The sequence below is a fragment of the Ixodes scapularis genome, unplaced genomic scaffold (assembly GCF_016920785.2).
Source record: "Ixodes scapularis isolate PalLabHiFi unplaced genomic scaffold, ASM1692078v2 PGA_scaffold8__174_contigs__length_109621045, whole genome shotgun sequence".
In the NCBI taxonomy this organism is placed as follows: Eukaryota; Metazoa; Arthropoda; class Arachnida; order Ixodida; family Ixodidae; genus Ixodes; species Ixodes scapularis.
In genome coordinates, this window is record NW_024609883.1 from 75,339,327 (window position 1) to 75,361,938 (window position 22,612).

Genomic DNA, 22,612 nt, shown 5'->3' on the forward strand with positions numbered 1-22,612 from the left:
GCCTGCCAATACGGATGTGCTGCTTATGCGGAGAAGCTGCGCCGCCACGAGGCGCCTCCGCATATGGGCGGCGCACACGCGCGCCGCTCATAGGCACGGCGCTTTCAAGATCAAAGAGCGTATCGCGAAAACCGGATGACGTAACTACAGAACGCTATCACATTAAAAATGATGCATCGCATGATAATTATCACCACGTTTTGTGAGAAATTGTAAGAAAATCTTTATTGACTACAGTTCTGTTTTTTTATCATATTACTAAAAACCCAGTTTTTCGTTGAAGTATTTGGCATCGGCCTGGATACTTGACCGCTTCATGACTCGTAGACGCATTCTCCTCGGATGCATATCTGAAAAAAAATTGCATCGATTTAACTTGCACAACTTAATTATTGACATCTATGTCCACAATGACAGGCTTTAATTCTAATAAGGGCATTCAAAAGTAATGATTAGCTTTTTACTTTTTTTGTTTGTGTATAATTTATATGCTCTCATGGGGGGTTCGATCTTTTTATTTCTAGTTCAATTTTTGCTGAATTATTCGATGAACAACGAGCCACACCTTTAATATAATATTGATGTTTTTTGGCATACTAAGACACCTCGGGCATCGTTGGCTTTACGCCGATTGCGTGGTCCAAATCGTTTGCCTGCCGAAATATCCGCTGAATTTTTTAATTTTAATTTGCTCATACTATTACCATCGGCCATGTTTTCCTCTATGTCTAACCTACCGTCGTCCTTCCGGAAAATCCTACTTCCTTTTTCGCAATTATCATGTTATGGCTTGGAAAAGTTCTCAGCATACATTGTTTATAAAAGAAGCACTAATGTGCTAATTCGAGCAGTCGCCCATAGGTTAATTGCTTACCTATGATGCGAATGCACCTTTTAATGCTAAATTTATTTCAATGCTGGCGAAGTTAAGATTTGTGTCACGTCACCGAATCCGTACCATATGCCGCTGTCTCCTAATTTTTGCGGGCTAGCAACTCGTCAATTTAGGGTTGGACAGTTTCCTGATACATATCTATTTGGAGAGTATTTTTTCACTACGTTTTATATTTGTATTTCTGCATCGCGGTACAATGTGTCCACCTCTATTTTGTATGTCTCCATTAAAATACATATTCGGATGTATTCCTGGTATCACGATGCTATGAATTTCCGACCGTTGCCCTATAAACACATGCTCAAGCAAAGCCTAGGGTCTCAAAATAGACCTCCAAGCAGACCGCCGTACGCACGTTCACCACTCGTTTCGTTTCGCTGCACTCCGCAAAAAAAAGAAAAAAAAAGAAATTAAAAATGAGGGAATTCAAGGCTGATATTCTCCGTTGTTGAGCGCAGCGCACGCAGCGTAGCGCAGAACGTAGATCTTAGATTGGCCGGCGAGCTGGAACTCGATATCTGTGACCAATGAGTAGCTGTGTGCTCTGCGCTACGCAGTGTTTGCTACGCTCGACGTCGGAGTATAACAGAGCCTTGAGGAGACCTTATTTTAGAGCTCCGTTTGATAAAAGAAGCTCGTGCCGTCACTTCATAGTATGGATTAAGCCCGCGCCCGCTGCTTTCCGCGGTGTACGTTCTACTTAGAGAGTTTTAGCAGATCGTACGCTGTCAAGAGCGGGTCCAGCGGAGCTCTAGCGCTCGATCAACTATAATTTGTTCACCCTTAAGCTGAGACAAGAAGCGCCGCCTTCAGCATGAGCTCGCTGGCTTTCGCAGTTTTTTGGTTGCGCGGGCCTGCGCATTCATACTTGCTTTAGCAAGGGCATAAAGCTCACGCTGAAGGCGGACCTTCTTATGTGAACTTGAGGGTGAACGGAATATAAAACTCCGTAAAATAGAAGTTTAGTAGATCGAACGCTGTGGAAAGCGGGCATGCTTCGAAGTAAAGGCATCAGCTTCCGCGATAAGAGTGTAGTACCTCTAGTATACTCCCCACACCCTTAAGCTCAGACGGCAGGATATGCCCCAACCACGCGAGCTCGAGGTCGCTGTTTTGAAGCATTCATCCGGAGAAGGAACACTCGCGCTATAAATGCATGTATCAAAGCCAGGAACGGGGGCTGTCTCTCACTTGTACTTTTGGCTACAGTCTCAGCTTAATTGCGAACGGAGTATAGAATACAGTCTTCTAAAAGTACCTAATCTCAGGTTCGAGCTTCCGCCAAGCCTCGTTGAAACTGTCAGGGGTTATCCAGTCGACCCCTTCCCGCTCCCAGCGTCGACCGCCGCACCGGCGCGTCCGAATTCAACTAGCGTTGCCACGTTAACTTCAGCAGTCGGTATTCGGATTTTGATGTCAGCTGTGTCTGGCTTCAGACTGTACGTTAATGTGTGAACCCACTCAGCTGACCCTTCGTTGCCATGGTGACGCTGACCATAGCAGACGGACTTAATGGTGCGAAGGACACAGTGGGGTGTCGAGGTGAGGTTCGTGCAGGGTCTTCCGCCGAGATTTTCAAGAGCGCAGCGTGAACAAAAATAGTTAAAAAAAATGACTTAACGCGGATAGCTGACTTTCTATCCTTTAATATATTGACCAATTTTACACAAGAAGCAAGAAAAAAAACGTGTTTTTATCTTGCAATTTGGAAAAAAAATGTTTTCAACCGCAACGTGGGGCTGAATAATCGATGTGCCGACTTTTCAGTCTTTCTATTGCTTGCCTTGGTTCTACTTCTATAGTAACTTTCGACATTACTTAAAAATTTACGTATGCTATGACTCCGTGAGCTATTTTGGTAAAGGGTCGAAAGTCATGCGATGGCAAAAAGGGCTCTTTGGCGTTGCATTTTTACGTACTTCCCTCCAGCGTTCCGATTGGGCACTGCAGTCAATCATTTGACTCTTTACCGTGTTTTGACGAAAATACCTATAGTTGAAGTTTAAACTTACCATAGGGTACACTCGCTAACCTTAGACAGATGTGGATATAAGCAATTCATGTTTGTATAACCTCTGCGAGACTAACTGTACCTCTAAATGCTTGGCAGACCCAGCAGGAGAGTAGTTCCTATTTTAAGCACACGCTTTAAAACTTTTACGCGGAATCTGTTTAAGGGCTTGGATCTCCGTAGAAAGCGTGAATAAAAGCTATTGAACCCGCCACAAAAAATTTGGGACAAAATTCAGGAGAAATTAACTTTTTCCTGAAATTAAAATACCTATCTTTTCTTTTGAATTAAGATCTTCTGAAATGAAAACAAAGATGCCAAGAAATGTTGATAGGAGAGAAAGCAATCCCGAACATCCCCTGACGAGAATCAAACCCAAGACACGAACATTTCACTCCATATACACTCTAGCATTGCGTCGAGGGGGAAACTTCTGAAAGCGAATCCGTCACGTCGCTACAACTTTTTTTTTCTTGTTTAAGAATGTCGCCACAACAATATAGACTCATAAAACGTGCTACGTGAAGAAAGGCTCCTCGTCTCTCACGCGCTGGGAAGAAAGAACATTGGAGCTCAGTTCCGTCTTCCTCGGCGTCTGGCTTCCCGCACGGCGACTTTGCCACGCGCTTTTTGAGCCGTTGCTTGTAATTATTGCAAAGGACAGACCGCATAGGGCAATTTACAATTGAAATGCACTGCAGGTTCTTGCAGGGTAGCACGACAAGGGTTGGAAAAGTGTGAGTAACCGCGTGACAATATCACATGACAGTCTCGCGTGATTTGATGTCACGGAAAGGTTTCGAAAAAGCCGCAGAAGTGTGGGGAAGCTAGCAAATCCAACATGTTCTGGGATACCGACTTCACCCGTAGGATCAAGGTAAATCAAGCATATACGCTTCTAGTAGGAATTTAGGCATTTCATGCAGCGACAAATTGACCATTTCAACAGATGCATGCTTCGTGTAGTACTTGACAAAAATGATGGTGCATGTCTCAGCTAAGATATGAAGACGCCGAGTTTATTTTCGTTTCAATTAAAATTACACTTTCCGTGGCATACGATAGAGACATTAACACGAACTTCGCTTCAGGGTGGCCAGATGGAACCGCAAAGTTTCAGGGCCGTGATTAAAATATTGAAATTTAATGGTAGGGCATAAAATAAATGAAGTTTGGGTTTTTGACTTACCCCGCCAACATTGCTGCATGGTTCTCTGTTTGTTAGCTGTAGTTTAAAACGCCCTCCACCATGTTTCTGGGCACGACGGATGTAGCAGAGAACGTAGCACTCAGATACGTCAAGTGCAGACTACAAAGAAAAATGTTCTACAGCTTACAAAGGACACAATATATAAAAACGATTGTTTAGTGTTTCTTAAATTGTTTTTTTTTATACTCACAATAACCCTCGTGTGATGATGCTCGTAACAGAGCTCCTTCAACGTTTGAAGGAATTCTCCTTTATTCCCCACGAAGCTTGGAAGGTTTTCCTCTTCCACAGCACTGTTTACTACGTCAGCTGGAATAACAAGGGTAGTGCTGTCATGTGCATTTACTAAGGATTACGTCTCGAAACCGCGGTAGCCAATCAGAACCAGTGAGTGAGAACGTTATCGGCCGAATCGAGTGGTATACCAAGCACATTTTAAATCTGCGTGTGTATTTGACGACGGTAGCAAATATAGGGTGTTTGAAACGCTGAGACGTCTTGTGTGCTATCCACGTTTTCGTCCGTTGTTTCCGGTTAAAAAAAAAAAATGTGTAACATCAACCAGCTCACCTGCCTACTCACTCTATCGTCGTTCTAAAGTCGGCCGTAAAAATCGGCGACTGCGCGTAGCAATTCTGACCGTTCACCAAAGGCCTGTTTCACCTGTGAATTTGATCTCGTAAAATTGCAGGGCGTATATTCCTTTCTGTAAAGGATAGAGCCAAAACACTTGCAAGGGTCAACGGCGGACGGCGACGCAAACGACCGAGTCGAGTGGCGGGGTGCGTTTGGCGCACGAATTGATGGATGCGTCGAAAGCAGCGTGTAAGATGCAGCCGACCAGCTAAAGAAAGCAGACGACATGCAGACGACATCCGTCGGTACTAAGTGCGCCATCGTTATGCAACCATGTTTTTTTTTTTTTTTTTTGTTACTTGAAGTTTTCGTATCACTGCTCGCATTTATTTTGAAATCAGAGGTGCATTACAAAAAGATTATGTGCCTTTCGATAGACCACGGTCTTGGCCGGCAGTCTAATTATATATTTTTAAAGCAATCCGTAACCAGAGCCGTTTATGTAGAACTTGGTCATTATGTGGTGAGAATGGGGCGAAAAAAAGGGAACGCCTTTGGCTGAAATTGTTTCAATGACCTTGGGCGTGATGATCGACAGCTTTTGTGACCAACCCCAAGCCACAAATATTCTCCTAGTGGAGGCAATGAGCTTAACAAATAGCCTCCAGTCACAATTTCCAGCTTAGCAGGTATTCAAGTATTTTAATTAGGCACGCCAGTGTTAAATTCGCAACTCTTCGTAACTGAAAGGGCAACGCACGTGACTGTGGCGTCGAGGCGACATTTAGAACGCACTCAATATTTCTTTTGATTACTGTAAGAAAAGTTTAGTTACAAAGTTAGAAATTGAGTGCGCGCAGGCCACACCGAGAGACCCTACATTATGCTTATCTAAACACGGATGTGGGGGACAGTGTGACCCTGCTCTACTCACTATGAAAAACCTATATTGCCATCGTCGCAGGAATTTCTGCCTTCAAACTTCCACAGTTCATTCTCTCAGCAGTCCACTATCTACTCGCGCAACATGGGAAGCATTGGGAACATGGGCCTGAAACGGCGACGCTGAATCTTGGCCCTACATCTGTACTTCCACAGGACTCAGCGTACTAGTATCACAACCAGTTTCTCAAAGCGATTGTGTGTACGCCTTTAGAAATAGGTGCACATCCCAAACGGTCCAGACACAAGAGTGAAGAACGTACACGCAACTACACAAGTGGTGAAAACATGCTTATTTGTCTCTGGGCAAGTACAGCGGGGCAAGATATCTGTCGCGGTAACGCCTCAATGTTACAAACTTGCAACATTTCATACCCATACGTCCAACCAGTGTCGGCAGCGCCGGCTGGTACGTCTGCGGTAAACATGCGATCCCAAATTACGTGGGAACTTCTTGTTTGGTGTCGGACAGATACGTCAGCCGCACAAAGTGTTTCTCACATTCGCGACGCGGGACTCTCCTGAACGTATACAGTGGGACACTTTTCAGTCAACCAACGCTATTATCGCGACGACAGAAACCTAATAAAAAGAGGGAGTCTCCCCGGCAGGACACACGTCGCCAAGCACCTGGCCGCGTGCGACGTCACAAGTGTTGTCATACGTGACGTCACAAGGGTAAATTTAGCGGAAATATTTTCAGCCAGGATTAGCGGAAAAATTTCCCCGCTAAATTTAGCGGCAATATTAACGGTGCGCATGACATCACACGTAACGTCATGCGACGTCACGCGTAACGTCACGTGATGTCATACATTACGCGTTTCCTATAATGATGTCACACATGACGTCACACGTGATAGTAACGTCGTGACGTTCCCCTCGTGACCCTCACGAGGGTCACGACGATAACCCTCGTGATCCTCGTGAAGGTAAGCCACGTGACTTTCGTGAGGGTAACCCTCGTGACCCTCGTGAGGGTAATCCTCGTAACCCTCGTGAGGGTAACCCTCGTGACCCTTGTGACCCTAGTGATGTTAAGCCTCGCTGATCTCTATAAGAATTGCTGGATCGCGTTCACCCGTTCCGCGAATGCGGCCACTGGCGGCCATCTTTTTGGTAAAGTTATATTACCTCTAGCCAAGGTACAGCTGCTGCAGCCAGTATAATCCATCCATGGCATACAGCGTCGTGGCAGTTGTGGTGGCAGGCTGATATCAGAATAGCGTGGGTGATACTTCGTGCTTGATTAAAATTGTTTGACAAATCATATTTTGGAATCCCGGCATGACCGGTAGCCCGATTTTTGAGGACCCGGTGAAAGTTTTACGAAATCGCGGCACCGAGGAAAAGCAGGACAGCACGCATCCAAAGTCGCATCGAAAGAAGCATCGAAAGCAGACACCGGTACGAAATCTGCTTTCGATGCGAGCTGCGCTGCTTCCCCCCGGTGCTGCACATTCGTAGAACTTTTGCCGGGTCCTCAAAGATGAGGCTACCGTTCACGCCGTGTTTCAAGAATCTGCTTCGTCAAACAACTTCAATCAGGCACGAAATATCACCCACGGTACAGTGTACTAGATCCACGGCTATTTTGTTGCAGCCTGCCGCCGCAGCCGTCATTGCGTTGTCCGCCATATTACCATGATGGTTAGAGATAATATAACTCTATAAAAAGATGGCCAACCGTAGCCGTATTCCCGTCTTTAGGCGGAGCTGGTCAAGCGCGATCCAGCAAATAGACATAAAGATCCGTGGTAAGCCTCGTAACCCTCGAGAGGGTAACCCTTGCAAACCTCACGAGGGTAACTGTCGTGACGTTACACGTGACGTCACGTGTGACGTGATTATGGGAGACGTCCTATAATGCAACGCGCGGTTACACCCACACCGACGCCGACGACGCCGCTCAAGCAAGAAACGGGCGCCTAAGAGCTGCGCTATAAAACGGACAGCCGAACAGTAACTTTCACTTGATATGACGGTGAAGTCTTGCTTTATGTCATTTGATATGTCCCGTTTGGACAGGCCTTTAGACTACGTCGAAATGCAGTAGCACTGCTTGTCCTCTATGAAGGATTCCTTATATATCCCCAGCCAAACGTCGTTCTCTTCCCTCCGGCGTACTCATTGTGTTGTCGTTTCTGTTTAGACTATGGGCAGTAGATTCAACTGCAGCGTCCCTACCGGCTGAGCGTAACACTGCACACGAGGAGCCAATACCATCACGTATAATTTGTATATTTTTCACGCAACGTTTCATAACATAAAAACACATTTCTATAAATATTTTTTTTAAACAGGGACACGAATTGTATTTCTCCCTAAAAGCGAAGAGTCGCGTACTTGCGTTTAAGCAATGTGCGCAGTGAAAATCGAGATAAATTTTGTCTACGCTGACATGCTACCAAGAACACCCAAACAAAGGTAAAAAAATACAGTATTTACCGCATTGATAGGCCAGCACAAAGACTAGAAATACGCAAGCAAGTCGAGCCATATCCTCTGTATCTCGTTCTAGACAGGAAAAAGCGATATCAACAGTCAGTAAGGAAATATATAGAAAAACAAATATTGCGTCATTAATTTACCATTTCCATTTAACGTATTGGTAGCATTGGTACAGGTGGTATTGTTTTGTGTGGGTGTGTGTGCGTGTCTATGCGTGAACCTTTGTAACGAATTGCAAAGTTAGCACCATTGGGTAGGCTGTTGCATCAGTGTTTCTAGTGCAATCGCTTCACGTTGAACAGTTTATGGTAACATCGAAGGTGTCTTCGCGTTTTTCGTTCCTCTCTCTTGTTGGCCCAAAATAGAGAGGCGTGTAAGCGTGATCCAGAAAAAAAATATTGCCCGCTCCGCTTGGCTTCAGTCAAATTTGTGCATAATTATCTCGGTCGATTCCGTAAGGTATTTAATTTTAAATCACTTAAACCTTTAAAAAATCTTTACAGTCGAAATAAATTTTCTCGTTAATGCCAGATGCACGCATTAAAATTAACGCATTTTTTTCTTTCTCATAGGCATTGTTAGTGGCACGCAGCACGTTGTTTCACAGTGCGCCAACACCAAGTCACGAATTTCTTGGAGGAGCGCAAAGACTCTGAGCTCGCGCGCAATAAGTGAAAAATAGCATACGCTAAGATAGCACTCGCAACGTGTAAATCGCACGTAGTGTTCGGCGCATGCGTAATGGCGACGACGCTATTTTTTTATACTTTCACTGTGCGCTGAAACCCGATTATCTTACTGTTAACTTAGCACGAAATTTTGGGAGTCAAACACAATTTTTGGGATATAACATAATTTTGGGCGATGAAGTAAAACGTAAAACATTAGACGCAAAGTTGAGTTGCAAAAATATTACGGTTGAATAAAAACTACAATCGAATGTTCCGGCTACAGCAGGGCTCCCTCACGGGTGGCAGCACACACTCATTGGCTGACCTACACTCTGTTCAGCAGTAAGCTGAGACTACGGTGGAAGCTACGTGACCGTCGGACCAATCAGCCACCTCCTTTTAGTCACATGCCTCGGCTCTCTCTCCGCGTGGGTATCGGCGGGACAGTGTTGACGTGGCGAAAGAGGGGCGCATGACTGGTCCAACAAGAACCAGTCATGCGACCCGCAATATATATTTGCTCGACGGCTTTCGGATCGCTAGCGAGCAATTATTTGAGAGCTACGCTCTAATAATGCCAGTACCTTGCTTTTGAGTGGCCGATGCGCGCCAGCACAAAAAAAAAAAAAAAAAAATGAAAAGTGAAGTTTGATAATTTCCATGAAAAGAATGACGCCACCAGCGTCGCCGCGCTTAGACGATCGCAGCTAAGCAGACGGTGCTCGACTACTTCGATATGCTACCGACAGATGGCGCAACGTGAGAAAGGAGACGCTGATGCAACTCGACCGACTATCTCCCCGTATAGCGACAGATTGCCGGCTACCCGGACATTCGAGCACGTAGAAAGCAAGGTGACACAAAACGTTTGAAACGAAAACATAAACATTAAAGCAAGCAAGTCAAAGCATCAGAAAATATTACATTACAGAAACTCATGTCGCGTTCAGGAAAGCGTAATAAACACTTTCGTTAGACTGTTTGCTAGGGCCAAGACTCGACTCGTCGCCCCCCTAGGGCAGCTTGGTGCGTATCTTCAGCTCTTGGGGGCCCATTGACGAGGCTTTCCGTTCACGAAGTAGTTGAACGACTTTTATGTCCTAAGTCGTTTACATGTATATGGGCCAGGTGACTCGAACAGGTAGTAGTTTAAGATGCGCTCACGATGCCTGGCGACATTCGTTATTTCTTTGAGGAGTAATCGGTAATTATTTTCATCAAGGGGATCAGGAAGCCGAGTAAATCCAGTGTAAGTAAAACTGTGAACGTGCCAAGTGTTTCCTCGGCATTGAAACTTCTAAAGTACACGCTACTCATTGCGGGTCCTCAAAAATATGCAAAAACCATGGTCAACCAGAAGCAATCTACTCCTTTGCAAGTTTGGCCATGTTTGTTTTTTTGTTTACCGTTGAACACTTTGTATATCAAAAGTAATACCACATTAATAAAGAACGCAGGTTAATCAATATAACGTGTAAAAATGGCATTCAGTGATCTTATATATATATATAAATGTTAGCTCTTGGCGAATATGCTGGGGTCATGGAGGTAGGAAGCTTCGGTAGGCGACATAACGCCACCTGCGGTAAAGCCGGGGGATACGTTTAGCTTGGAGGGACAGTCCTTCAACGAGGACCAAAGCCTAAAAGAGCTATTGGACGAATTAGGCGAAAAGGAGAGCTGATGTGGAGCCTCAAGCTGATTTGGTTGTGTTTTCGTAATCTTTGGGGACGTTCCGCCGACCGCAACCTTTAATTTCGGCTTCACTTGGATTTTTCTCTCTAGGATGACATAAACCGGTATGGTCGCCTCCCCTTATTAGTATGTTCATGGCTGAGATCCTCAAGGAAAGGGTGACGGAAAGCCACCGAAAAATGTACGAAGTGTTTAGGATGCTACTCAAAAAACAAACTGTACAGAAAAAGTGGTAAATTGAAGGAAATATCAAAATTTTAAATGCGCTTTAGCAGGAATCGCACCCCGACCTTACGATTGTGAGCTCGACATTCTACCACCGTGCCATGTACATATCGTAAACTTCACTGTCGCACCCGGTTGCGGGTGAACGCAAAGCTAGCTCGGCTTGTGTTTACTACCGGTGAACTTTACTAACTCTACAAATACAAAGGCCGATCGCAGGCGTTACGGCGTTCGGCGTTAGCGTTTGAACAGTTTTGTGAGAAAAACCAAGAAACACGCTTCGTGCGCAACATTCCATAAAAATAACCAGAGGATAAAATAAAATCACATGCTACCAAAAAAACACACACACACACAACCTGCAATGACTTTTGTAAACCCCAATGAATGGCTCGGTAACACGTTCTGTGTATACCGACGTTGTCTGCATAAATAAAGATAAATCAAGCATTTTCCTATCCAGGTTAGTTCATAAGAGTTGAACGAAATGGAGTGTAGAGTAACTTACCAATAAAATATTATCTTCGAAGCTCTGGGGTCTGCAGGTGTCAGATGTTTAAGACTTTGATTATGAGCCTTAAGGTTTTTGAGAAGATTTATATAGTGGTGATGGAAACAAGCACACAAAAACTGCATGGTCGAAAGGTTTATTGCACTTTTGTATTGTTCACATTCATCGAGAAGTTTTAAGAAGTAAAGTGCATACTTCTACTGTGGGTGGAGGTCACCGACTCACAATCGTCATAGATCAATTTTTGTCTTTCATTTTGTTTTTTGTATTCTTATATGCCCTGAGAGACGAAGTTTATGAAAATTCCTGCTTAACAATTGGCGAATTGTATGTTCGACAGTAAGTAAAATATAAGAATAAAGTAAGCGAGGTATACGCACTAGTCCTATACCCGGATCCTAAAAGATCGTTCGGTAGAAGCAGCATGGCTTTGATAAAATTGCATCAATCGTCCTGATATAGGTAAATTTACATAGCAATTAGTTAAATAAACTTGTGTCTTACACTTTGGAGCTGGGCTCTTTCGCTTGTAAGAACCTTCGTAGCAAATATGACCCGTATGCTTCGTTTCATATACGCACTACCGTTGATGAGTTTAGTCTTTGGGCCTTTTTGGGGTCCGCTCGTAGATTCTTCATCTTCCGAGACTTGAGGTAACGCGCAATAACACAATGAATAGCACACAATTTTAGTATGAGAATGTGCGTGGTTTGCGGATGAAGTCTGTTATGTTTTTTACATCGGTTTTGTCCTCGAAATCGGACATTTTATGTATCACTGAAACTTAACTAACCAGTTCTATATATAGTTCTGAGTGCTGTAGTACCGATTTCCTGGTTTTTAGATGTGAACGGGATTCGGCAGGCTTTTCCTCCACCCTCCTGGGAGGCGTACTTACGGCTGTACAGAAATCATTATCGTTCTTTCGGCGGATTGACCTTGAGATAAATGAATGCGTTTGGATTGAGGTTCGACTCACGAACGGACAAAACCCGCTTATTGGAAAATATTACTTTTTGCTTATAAAGCAATTAAATGCAAAGGTGCAACCGAGCTGGAGAAGGATTACGAAAATAATCCCTGGAGAAAGGGAACAAGAGGGACAAAGGACAAACGCAAGTTTCCAAACACAGCTAGGTGACTGGTCGCGGCCAAAAAAAACTGCCTGGTCCGGGTATCGAACCCGGGACCTCCCCATTTCCAGTGGAGCGTTCTACCAACTGAGCTAACCAGGGTTAAACGTCAGTAGAGAAAACAGGTTTTCTCAGCTGCCACCAGTCTAACAGCGAAGTAGGCTGTTAGAAAAAAAAAATCTTTTTTTCTTCGCAGTTACCCTTTAAGAGAACTTTGTAAGTTGTTTCCAAACGCAAGTGTCAAAGATAGTTTGTGTTTGACCAATTTCGATATTATGTAAATATAAGAAAAAATATTGTAGATATGTACTTGTACAGTTCAGTTTCTCAAAAACTTGTCAACGTGATTAAAGTAAAAAAAAATCATAAGCAGCAGGGGGCACCTTCTTTAGTGGGTGTTTGGCGAATGTCGTCACTACGGACCCCGAGTATCGCGGGTTCACCTATAGGCACTGAATGTTCCCAGAGCACCAAGTTGCATTCAGTCCGCTTACAGGAAGTCAATTCTGCAGAATCCAGATCTGACTGGCTGGTTTAGCCCGTGGCGGAAGTTATCAGTCGGCCATTATGAGGATATGCCCAAAATAACAAAAAGCGTATATAAACATTTCACGTTAGAACGGGCATCCCGGGTAAGCACGAGTGTGAGCTCTGAGCCTCGATGAGTTAGAACCGAACGGAAGGTGCTTTGATTTCCTCTAGTTTTTCTGCTTTATATCATGTAGACGTTACTCTGTTTCGCCAAAGAAGATTGCCGGCTCGTTTGCTCGCCGCGGTTGCGCTGGTGCTGTGTTTCAAATTCTACGCTTCAGGCGCTCAGCCTAAGATTTGAATTCCATGTGTTTTAAGGGGAGAGATAAAGAGTGACAAAGAGAGATACGAGACGAGACAGCAAGGAGCAAAACACGCAAAACTTAAAGGAAATAAGTTAAGAAAAGAAAGAAAATCCACTGTCGCTACAGTCGAGGAAAGTCGATTAAAGAGATCGGACGAGAACGAACGGCTACGCTGTACGCTTCGAACACACATGGCAGCGCCCAATTGGCGATGGGTTGGAGCGCGACGGCTGCGTCGAGACTCGGTTCTGAAACAAATTAACGACATAAGACACACGTACGACAAGGACAAGCGCCAGAAGTGGAGCTTGGGAGTTTCGGTACTCGGGGAACATTCAGCGATTGTAGGTTCACCCACCCTTGTCTGGCTCTGCGTGGCGTCCAGATGACAGGGAAAAAGAACTGCATGATGTCTGTGCTGGGCAAAAGGAAGGTTTGAACCCTTCGTCCTCCCCCCCCCCCCCGCCCCCCCTCCCCCCCCCCCGGCAAAGCTATACAGCAGCTTCGCTTCCGCTTCTTGCGGAATGGTGTCCTGGTAAGGCCCGACCAGGATGATCCAATCAGTCACCTTTCTTCTTATATCCCCTGTATTCTTTCACTTTCCTCCTGTTCACTTCTTTCAATTTGTGCCTTCTTTTGGGGAGAGGACCAATTTTGGCTGGGTATGGATTTCCTTATTTAGAACAACACCTGGGCATGGTGTTTGGGCATGCGCTGGTAGAGTAGCATTCTTAGCAAAGGCTTTTTATGTTATGAGGTGTTTCCTCTTCCTTTGTGGGGCAGAATGGTGGGTGGCTCACCAGAGCCTCTGAAGTCCCAAACAAACCAGAATATCCAATCCGCCTCTGAAAAGGGGTCCCACTGAAGCAATTATTCTATCAAGAAATTACAGATGGGCGGCCCCGCACGGGCCGCCCATCTTCACATTCACCTGTCGGTATTGTAATTGTAGTGCAGGTTGGAGTGGGATCGCTCTAAGAAAAAAAGGAGGAGAAAGGTAGCAACAGCGACTGTTCCTCCTTGTTGCGGACAAGTTGCCTCGTGAAGGGAGGAACAGCAGTTCAGATGAAAAAACCTGCTCCTTTCATCTCCTTTTTCAGTTGGCGCAGGGATAAAACATCGCGCTACTGACCAAGTGGTCGACACAGATCCCCAGAGAAGCGTTTATTTTTTGTAAAGTTTTTTTTTTTTTTACTTTTATTTACCAAACACACACATAAATAAACCCAGACCGATGAAAGGATAGTTAAAGTCCTTATGATTCACCGAGACGTTTTCCTCCTTCTCCAGGCAGACCGGAGAAAGCTTTCGCCCTCCCGACTCATCTTCTTTCGGTTTCGTTTTTTGAGCACATCGCGCTCGTTGTTTAATAAATTAATGTTGAGTTGATTGAGCTTCAGCAGCAGTGAAGGTCGCCTGTAATTCCGTCTTCTAGTCCAAACGTTCAGAACCTTTCGGTTGCATTGAAGTTTTTACCACTAATTTTATCAAATGAGCTAACGAAGCCGCTAGAAACAGCGAAGTTCCTGAGCAGTGCCAGCAGCGCTACATACACTGGGTAAGACGGCCGTCTCCGATTTGCGGGACACATGGGACACACGCAGAACTACTGCAGCGAAACCACGAGGATCTGTGTCGACGGTTTAGACGTTATGGAAATCGCGGGATCTGCGTCCAAGGCAAGCAGGTTTTCGTGCCGGCTGCCTGGGTGCCTTGCGTGCTGAGTTCGGTTCTGTTGTCCCGTGCCCAGTGCCAACCGGCGTTCAATGTGATTTTGTATTTCTGCATGTCAGCAACATCGTCAACGTGATTCTGTATTTCTGCGTGTCAGCGACATCATGATGGCAGTGTTGTGGGTTGTGAACAGGAGACTGGAATTATCGCCGATGTGACCGTGTGTTCGCGTGTCAGTGGTGCAACAAAAAAATGAGATGACGTAAACTGTCGGGCATTGATGCCGCTGGTCGGGCCGTGATCGGAGGGGGCGGCGTGTCGCAGGATGACATTCCGCTTTACATTAAAGAGTTAAAAACCACTTGAGAGATTAGGTGCAGTCGTTCGACGTGTGGATAGTCATGTTGGAACGCTGGTCTGAACGGTAAGCTCCTATCGTACAGTGGCCAATGTGACTGTCGGTCCCCGAAAGTGATTGCGCTCTGGGGAAAAAACCGAACAGTACGAAAGTATGACTGAAAGTACGTAAATTTACAATGGAAATTTTGCATAAAACATTAAACAGCTAAAATCGAAAAAAAAGAAACGCTATCCTTTATTTACTGTTTAAATATATTACGGTTCCTGTAGAAACTGCCCTCCAAGTGGCGCGCTTGGATCAGCGCTAGAAGTTTTCGAGCTCGCAACGGCGTAGCTCCGTACACTTCACAGTTGCCGCAAGTCAAGGCTTTGACTGCATTCAAGTTGATCAAAAAGCAATTTCTCTGCCCGTGAAGCATCACTTCCAGCTGAGTGAATATCCGCTCTACAAAGATTAATTCAAGACGGCAATTGCAGCCGTGCGCGAACAGCACGAATAGAAAAACAAACACTACAATATAAATACTGGTTACAAAAGGCCGTGCGGGAAAACAAACTCATGGCTTGGAACCACATTGGAGCGGCTCGATTCATTGGCTTTCAAATATTTACGGCATTATCGAGCGTTTTCTTTTTAATAAGAGTTTATTCCCCTGAGCCATTAAAAATAGTCTCAGATGTATGACATTGCTGTAAAAAAAAAGTACATGTTCGGAATATTTTTTATTGCTTAGGGAGTCACCGAAAAATTCCGTACGTTCACAACGACCAGTATAAAAGACGGAAACGCAGGGTTCGGGAGTAGTGATCGGGGTAGTGTGCTGTTGTATTGATGTTTGTATGTGCGATGCCTGTGTATACGCTCCATATATGTTCATCTGATGCTCGTAGTGTGCGTAACGTGTCTACATGTGTTAGAGATTCCCGAAGAGAGGGAAACGCAATTGTGGCGTAAGAAAATAAAAATATTTTTGTAAAACATGAATTGGGCGGTACCTAGCGCCACCTAGCCATCCACTTGCGATTACTCCGCTTTACCCTGCCATCTGGTGGCAAGCGATTTAACAACCTCTTACGCTACGCGGCTACGCCATGATTTCGTGTTACCGTGCTGAGCTAAGCATAACAGTTGCTTCGGATTTTTTATTTTTTTTTTTTTTTTGAGAGCGGTTTTTGGTTCTGCGGGCGAATGATTTTCACTCCTCCGTAGTGTGCGGTTGACGCAACGGTTGACGAAGGAATTGTGGCTCGAGGAATAGCAAAGGTGAGACATAAAGTGCGCGAACTGGGTGCGGGTTGTCTCCGTTTAACATCCCAGTGCTGACGATGAGAAGACTGAGCGACTGCATGCTTTCGAAACGTAAGTTTCTTTACCTGCAGGGGTAAAAAAACTTCGGAAATAAATACAGTTCGCGGAAAGCTCGTGTTATGTTTTTATTTGCTGCTCCTCTCGCTTCGTACAATAGACTTAGTATTCTCGTTAAGCCTTATCGAGCTCGATTTGCTCGGTTGGTGGCCGCCATAATGAGATGCAGTCGACGGAGGAACTTTGCTCCTCTGCTTAAAGGACGAAAGTTTCTCCCTTTCTGAAGGAACATATGTGTCAAGAGCGTTCCTCCCTTTAGGGAGGACTATACTGACCCTTTTTTCTAAGAGTGTATGCCGGAGTCCCTCTTAACACTCCTTTCGAGGCTGTGGCTACACAAAAATTCTTAGTGACCGTCTCATTATGGTTGTTTTTCAGTATCTCCCAGCACACATTCCCAAACACGTGCATGACATACTGAACATTTTAACTCAACTTTCACAGCCGGTATTAAATTTAGGTAAATCTAATGCTGATTACACCATGGGGGACAATGGACGAATTGATTCCCGTAGTGGGGTTATTGAGCGATCTCTACTGTTTTCAAATTTTTCTTCAAATAAGAAATTCCCAACATTTCTTATTGCTGCACACAGCTCTTTCAGCTGCATTAATCTTTTCATTTCATCACCATCATGGCTTCCTTGTCTTTAATGGAAGGTTTCAGATAATCCATTTGAGAGTGACAACTTCCCAGATATCTTAGAGAGCTTTGTTGACCTCCCCTGAGTTCAGAGACGTATGCATACTTGGAAACTACACAAAGCGGTCTGGGAATGTTTTAGCCAAATTTCTAGGTTCAGGGCTTCACTATTTGGATTATGACCCCTGAGGAGGCTACGACGTGTGGTATTCAACAAATAATTAATGCCGCCGAGCAGTCTATGGCCCATACCTCCAGGGATTTACCAAAAAAACGTGAGCCGTGGTGGCACGAAGGCTGTTGTTCAGCCACCACTACAAAGGAAAATTGAACCTGGAAAGCTTCCCGGTGGTAGACAACTGTGAAGACTAAGATTAACTCTAAAAATCGCAAAGCGCAAGCCCGCTAGAGAAGAAAGCTGGCAAAGAAGACATCTTGGATTTTATATCTCTCCTCTGTGAGTACATTTTCGTACGGTTAAAGAGGCTTGGGATTGTCTACGCAAACATCAAAGGCGACTACCGATGTTTTACCATCCCTACATAAAATGTGCATTGGGGTCTGTCAGAGATGTTACCAATGTTCTCGTTCATCGTTTCCACGGTGAATTCAGCTCTAATAATTATAGTGCATATTTCTAACAATTTAAACTTCGCACAGGAAGTAGCCTTGCTCCAATGTTCGGTACTAAGTCGGTGCAATATAACGCGCCCTTTGGAATGTGTGAGCTCAAACAAGCACATTATTTAATTATCTGACAAAAACCCCGAGCCTGGAACGAGATGGGACGGACAAACCCAAGGTCTCCAACACAGCTGAAATTTATGTGACAGCAAAAGGGCTTATATAGGCATCAAATCCAACACAAAACGTTAGAGACGAGAGAAGGCGAGAGAGACAGAAATGGGGAATCTTGTGCCAAAAGCAGTACAGCAAAGCAAACTTTACAACAGAACTGAGAAGCAGTGACCTCAATTATACAACGCACAAAAAAGACAACCATTTTTCAACACTGTTTAGACTGGCAGTCCCTCCAAAGCAACTAAAAAGAAAGATGTTTCAAGGATCACTGAAAACGAACACTTTTCTGGCGAAGGCCGGAACTCTAGAAAATTAAGGAGGCAAAAAACCAAACGGCAAGGAACCGTACACAACGCAAATTGATATTGATAAAGCATTAAAATTAGGTAAAATCAACCAAAACCTCCTAGAACGCAACGAAACACTTGAGCTTGTGCGCAAAAGCGCCAAATTTGTAGGAATTGACACTAATTCAGCCAGTTCACTGTTTTGTTCGTTGGAAAAGAAAAACAGTCTGTTGCGACAGATATATTATAAAATGTAGTGAGTACACTGACGCTCCTATGGTGATCGTTCACGAATTTGAAAAACTAAAGGTGAAGCATGCTGATAATTTCCAGTTTTATATTAGGGTGCTAAGCATCTATAATTGACCGGATGTTTTGTGCACTCAGAGAAGACATCTTCTATTGGTTTTAGCTAACCTTCACCGTCCAATATATTTTTCCATAATACATCCAAGTTTCTTCCGCGTTTTCAAACGCCAATCCAGCACCACACGGTCGATTATCATGATCCCCAAAAATTTTCCATGGTGAACGCATTAATTTAATTGCCAGTATCATTACTGGAGAGTTGTATGCGGTATCGATAGCAGAGGACGTGCATCAGGCTGAAGAGAATGAAAAGGTAGAATATATTTGTAAACTTCCAAAGTGTAATTAGTGCAATTATCTCCCTGAAAGACACCAAAAATACGCTCATAGCGTTTGTGCGTGTCAAGATTAATAGAACATTGCAGAACGGATGCTACATTTCATTTTGTTGGGTTCCAAGTAACGTGAGTATATTAGGCAACAAGAAAGCTCACGGGCTCGTCTCATCCTCCAGGAATCTTCGGCATTAGACCTATCTCACCAGCCAGTTTGGCTACGCCACCGCTGCCGCTATGCATCGAGGGAACTTCAGTCTTTCTGCACGTGCGACAATTTCGCTGGAGCTCTGCGCATGTGGAGCAAAAACAGCACGAGGACTCTCGCGTACTGCCGGTTGCCTCCTGTGAACTAAAGGTATGGCGGCGACACGCATGCGTTGAACGCGTGGTGAGATCGGTCTATTAGCTGCTCGATACCTTACCAGGACATCAAACGAGTCTTGAGGCCTTCAATTTTCGAAAGGATGGCTGAGAAAATGGGACAGAGTATTTTATAGTAATGTTCACTTCCCGAAGCCCTTTTCTAAATTCTGGGAGAGTACCACATTCGGGGATTGGTTACACAAGGTCTTAATATGTTGTCTTCGCATAGGCCATTCGCATATCGCCCACCACCACCACTCTGCTGGAAACATCCACCACGCTGTGCAGACTGCAGACGTGTTGTGTCCATCCTACCAGAAGTTGGGGGCTTGCTCTGGTCTTGAGCAAAAACGACGGTATTATTTTACTGTCTTTTTATATCGTCTACTCGTGTACCCGATTCTTTTACTGGAAAACAACCCTCTCCTCTGAATTGATCGTGTACTTAGTTTTATTGCTAGCACTGGCCATTTACACCGGATCTATTACCACACATATCTGTCAGGTCACGGCATACTACAATAATATAATATATTACGTAGTGCGGCGCACTTTTGCCTAAGTTGCGTTTTGCGCCATAAAACCCTCGATCATTATCATCGTCGAAATTTAAGAAAACGATCTCTCCAACAGTTATCACGTAGAGATTACAAGACAAATACTACATGTACTTTGAGGCTTTCAGAATGCGCTCCGTCGCTCCTAGGACATCGCGCATTCCTTTCTTGGAAGAACGTATTGTTGCTGGCGTTCACGCGTCAACAAACACGTCAACAAAACGCAGCGCCGTATTGTATTTCGCATTTTGTTGCAGTCCTGAGGCAAGTTTCACCGAACGTTCGCGGCAAGGGCATGTTTTTCTTTTTCATTTTCGTTCTTGTGCGGGCGTACATTGTTTGTCGTCCTGTTTTGCAATAAATCGACTGTGTGTGAAATGATGTGTTGAACGTTAATTTTTCTACATTTCTGTGCTTAAAACACGAGTGGTTTGGATCAAAATATTACACTAGAGTGTAAATGTTTTTCTAATATAAATTTTAGTAAAGCATAGTACTGATACTCAGTGATTGAAATGAGGCGTGAAGTAACCATTACGTGTAGGGAAGAAGGTGACATCAGAGTAGATACAAAAAATTCACTATCGCACACTAACAAGAACGTTGATTTAATTCGTTTTTTTTTAAAGTTGACGATAAGTTGACGATCAGCAAAAGCATGACACCCATAGCTAGGCGCCATTGGCATTTAAGTTATTCTCTGTTGCTTATTATGTCAATCCACGCTCAAAGCTATGATCCGCCCAAGCCTATTAAGCAGCACCAGAAGTGTACCGTCACGGCGATGGTCGTCTTTGCGCTTTTACCGGCAAAAACAATTACGCATAAAAAATGCACCGTGAGACTGAGCAACTTTATTAAACACAAAGACTAGAGATGTTATAATGATGCGCTTCAGGGCACTGCTTGCCACGTCGGATAGTAGCGTTGGCTGCAATGGGACAATGTGGATTGGAATACAGCTGTAAATATTATTCACATTGGGGTTTACCGGAGGCGGACTTCGCAATCTGATCCAAAGCATCATGGCCGGGGCAATATCTAGTCTCCCGAACATCTTATTTCAGGTTTTGACAGCTCAATAAACGCATGCACGCGAGAGATTGTTTTGAACAATGGACTTTATTTAGCTCGAAAATAAAACTACCCCGACTGGTTGGGTTTCGAAAATAAAGTATATTTTTTTGAGGGGCTATCAATCCCAACATTTCACGGCCTATGCCCACTTGCGCGATCTCTCTGTAGAACTATTTTCTTTTTTTTAGAAAGAAATAAAAGATGACGTTACCACTATGAAATCGAATTCCAATATGAACTCTTTATTGTCACTTAGCAGTATTCGTGCAAAAAAAAAAAGTAAAAAGAAAGTTTTTCTTTTTTCAGATCCGACTATAATCCGTCTAACTTTCCAAAGGAAAAGACAGGAACGAGACGTGCTTTTTTGTCTTTTTTTACTCACAGATAACTCCTGGAAAAATGTAAGTGTTGATTAAGAATTCCTGGGGTATAGCTGAGATCTTTAGTCAGTTAAGTAAACGGCATTAGTAGAAAGAAACTTTCCTGGGAGGACGATTTGTAACACACTAACACTAAAGGATCTAAGAGATTGTGCACGGGCCTGTTATTGTAGTCTTGCTGAGCAATGCTGAAACAACCTTATAACACACAATAAAACCTAAAAACGTCCCCCGCAGCGCAGTTGTTAGCGCAGGACACCACACTGCTGATGTGGCTGTTCAACCAGTTTTTAAATTACTTTACTCTAGTTTAGCTAGAGCGCCCTATTGAAAAAGGCCAATATGAACTCGGCTTATTGGAAATATTGTATTCCAATGAAGTTGATGGAAACCAATAAAAACTTATTGTTATCCGATTAACCCAATACGCACGATGGAAATTCATATCGGAGCACAATATCCCGATATTGTATGTGGTTATTGGTATACAACAGGATATTGGAGCACAATATCCCGATATAACTTGCGGTTATTGGTATACAACACGATATCGAAGCACAATATCCCGACAGAACTTACGGTTATTGGAATAGAATACGACACCGCGTGCATATTGGTGACCGACATGGACATACTGTGCGGCCACACGATATATAAATATCGGTCGTCGATCACGGGCCCAAAGGAGAATACAATATCGCGTGGATAAATCTCAGAACGAATTCCAAGTTACCAACATGAATTACGTCGGCATATACCGCGGACTAAGAGGATACGTAACACAGTATTGATCGCCCGTGAAGCAACATGTGGATATCGGTACGCCCACAATACGACATCGCGTGAATGATATTGTAGAACAGCAGGAGTTACCATATGGCAATACGAGAGAGAACGATATTGGAGGGGGACACACAAACGTTCCGCGTTGCAAACACATTCACATTGATCGAAAGCGCAAGCGTACGTACGCACACAGTACACACAGCCTCGAGCGCTTGAAATGCTAGACAACCACCAAACCATTCAGAATAACTAGCTGGGACACCCGCGACCTACCTTTCAATGAGAAAGCCCAATAACGACGTGCTCGTTGGAGTGATCGTTTTCAAACAAATGTTTATTGCAGTTTTAATGCAACAAAAGTTAGGTTACCGATGTTGGAACCCAAATCGAACGCGATACGTGACAATGTCAGTTCGCACGATAAAATAATGAGGATTAATGGGCTTGACAGGTCACGTGCTTCTTACCCGCACATTTATCGATATTGACCCACCTTTCTGGGTAATCCTACGTCG

General features: G+C 44.2%; 1 protein-coding gene across 1 annotated transcript; it reads right to left on the minus strand.

Annotated features, from left to right (window-relative positions):
* Positions 1–314: 314 nt before the first annotated feature.
* On the minus strand, positions 315–8,134 carry LOC120842522. Its single transcript, XM_040213653.1, has 4 exons — positions 8,083–8,134; positions 4,307–4,425; positions 4,096–4,215; positions 315–350 (listed from the first exon to the last, which is right to left on the minus strand). The coding sequence occupies exons 1-4, from the start codon at positions 8,132–8,134 to the stop codon at positions 315–317; spliced, it is 327 nt and encodes a 108-aa protein (XP_040069587.1).
* Between the last annotated feature and the right edge of the window lie 14,478 nt (positions 8,135–22,612).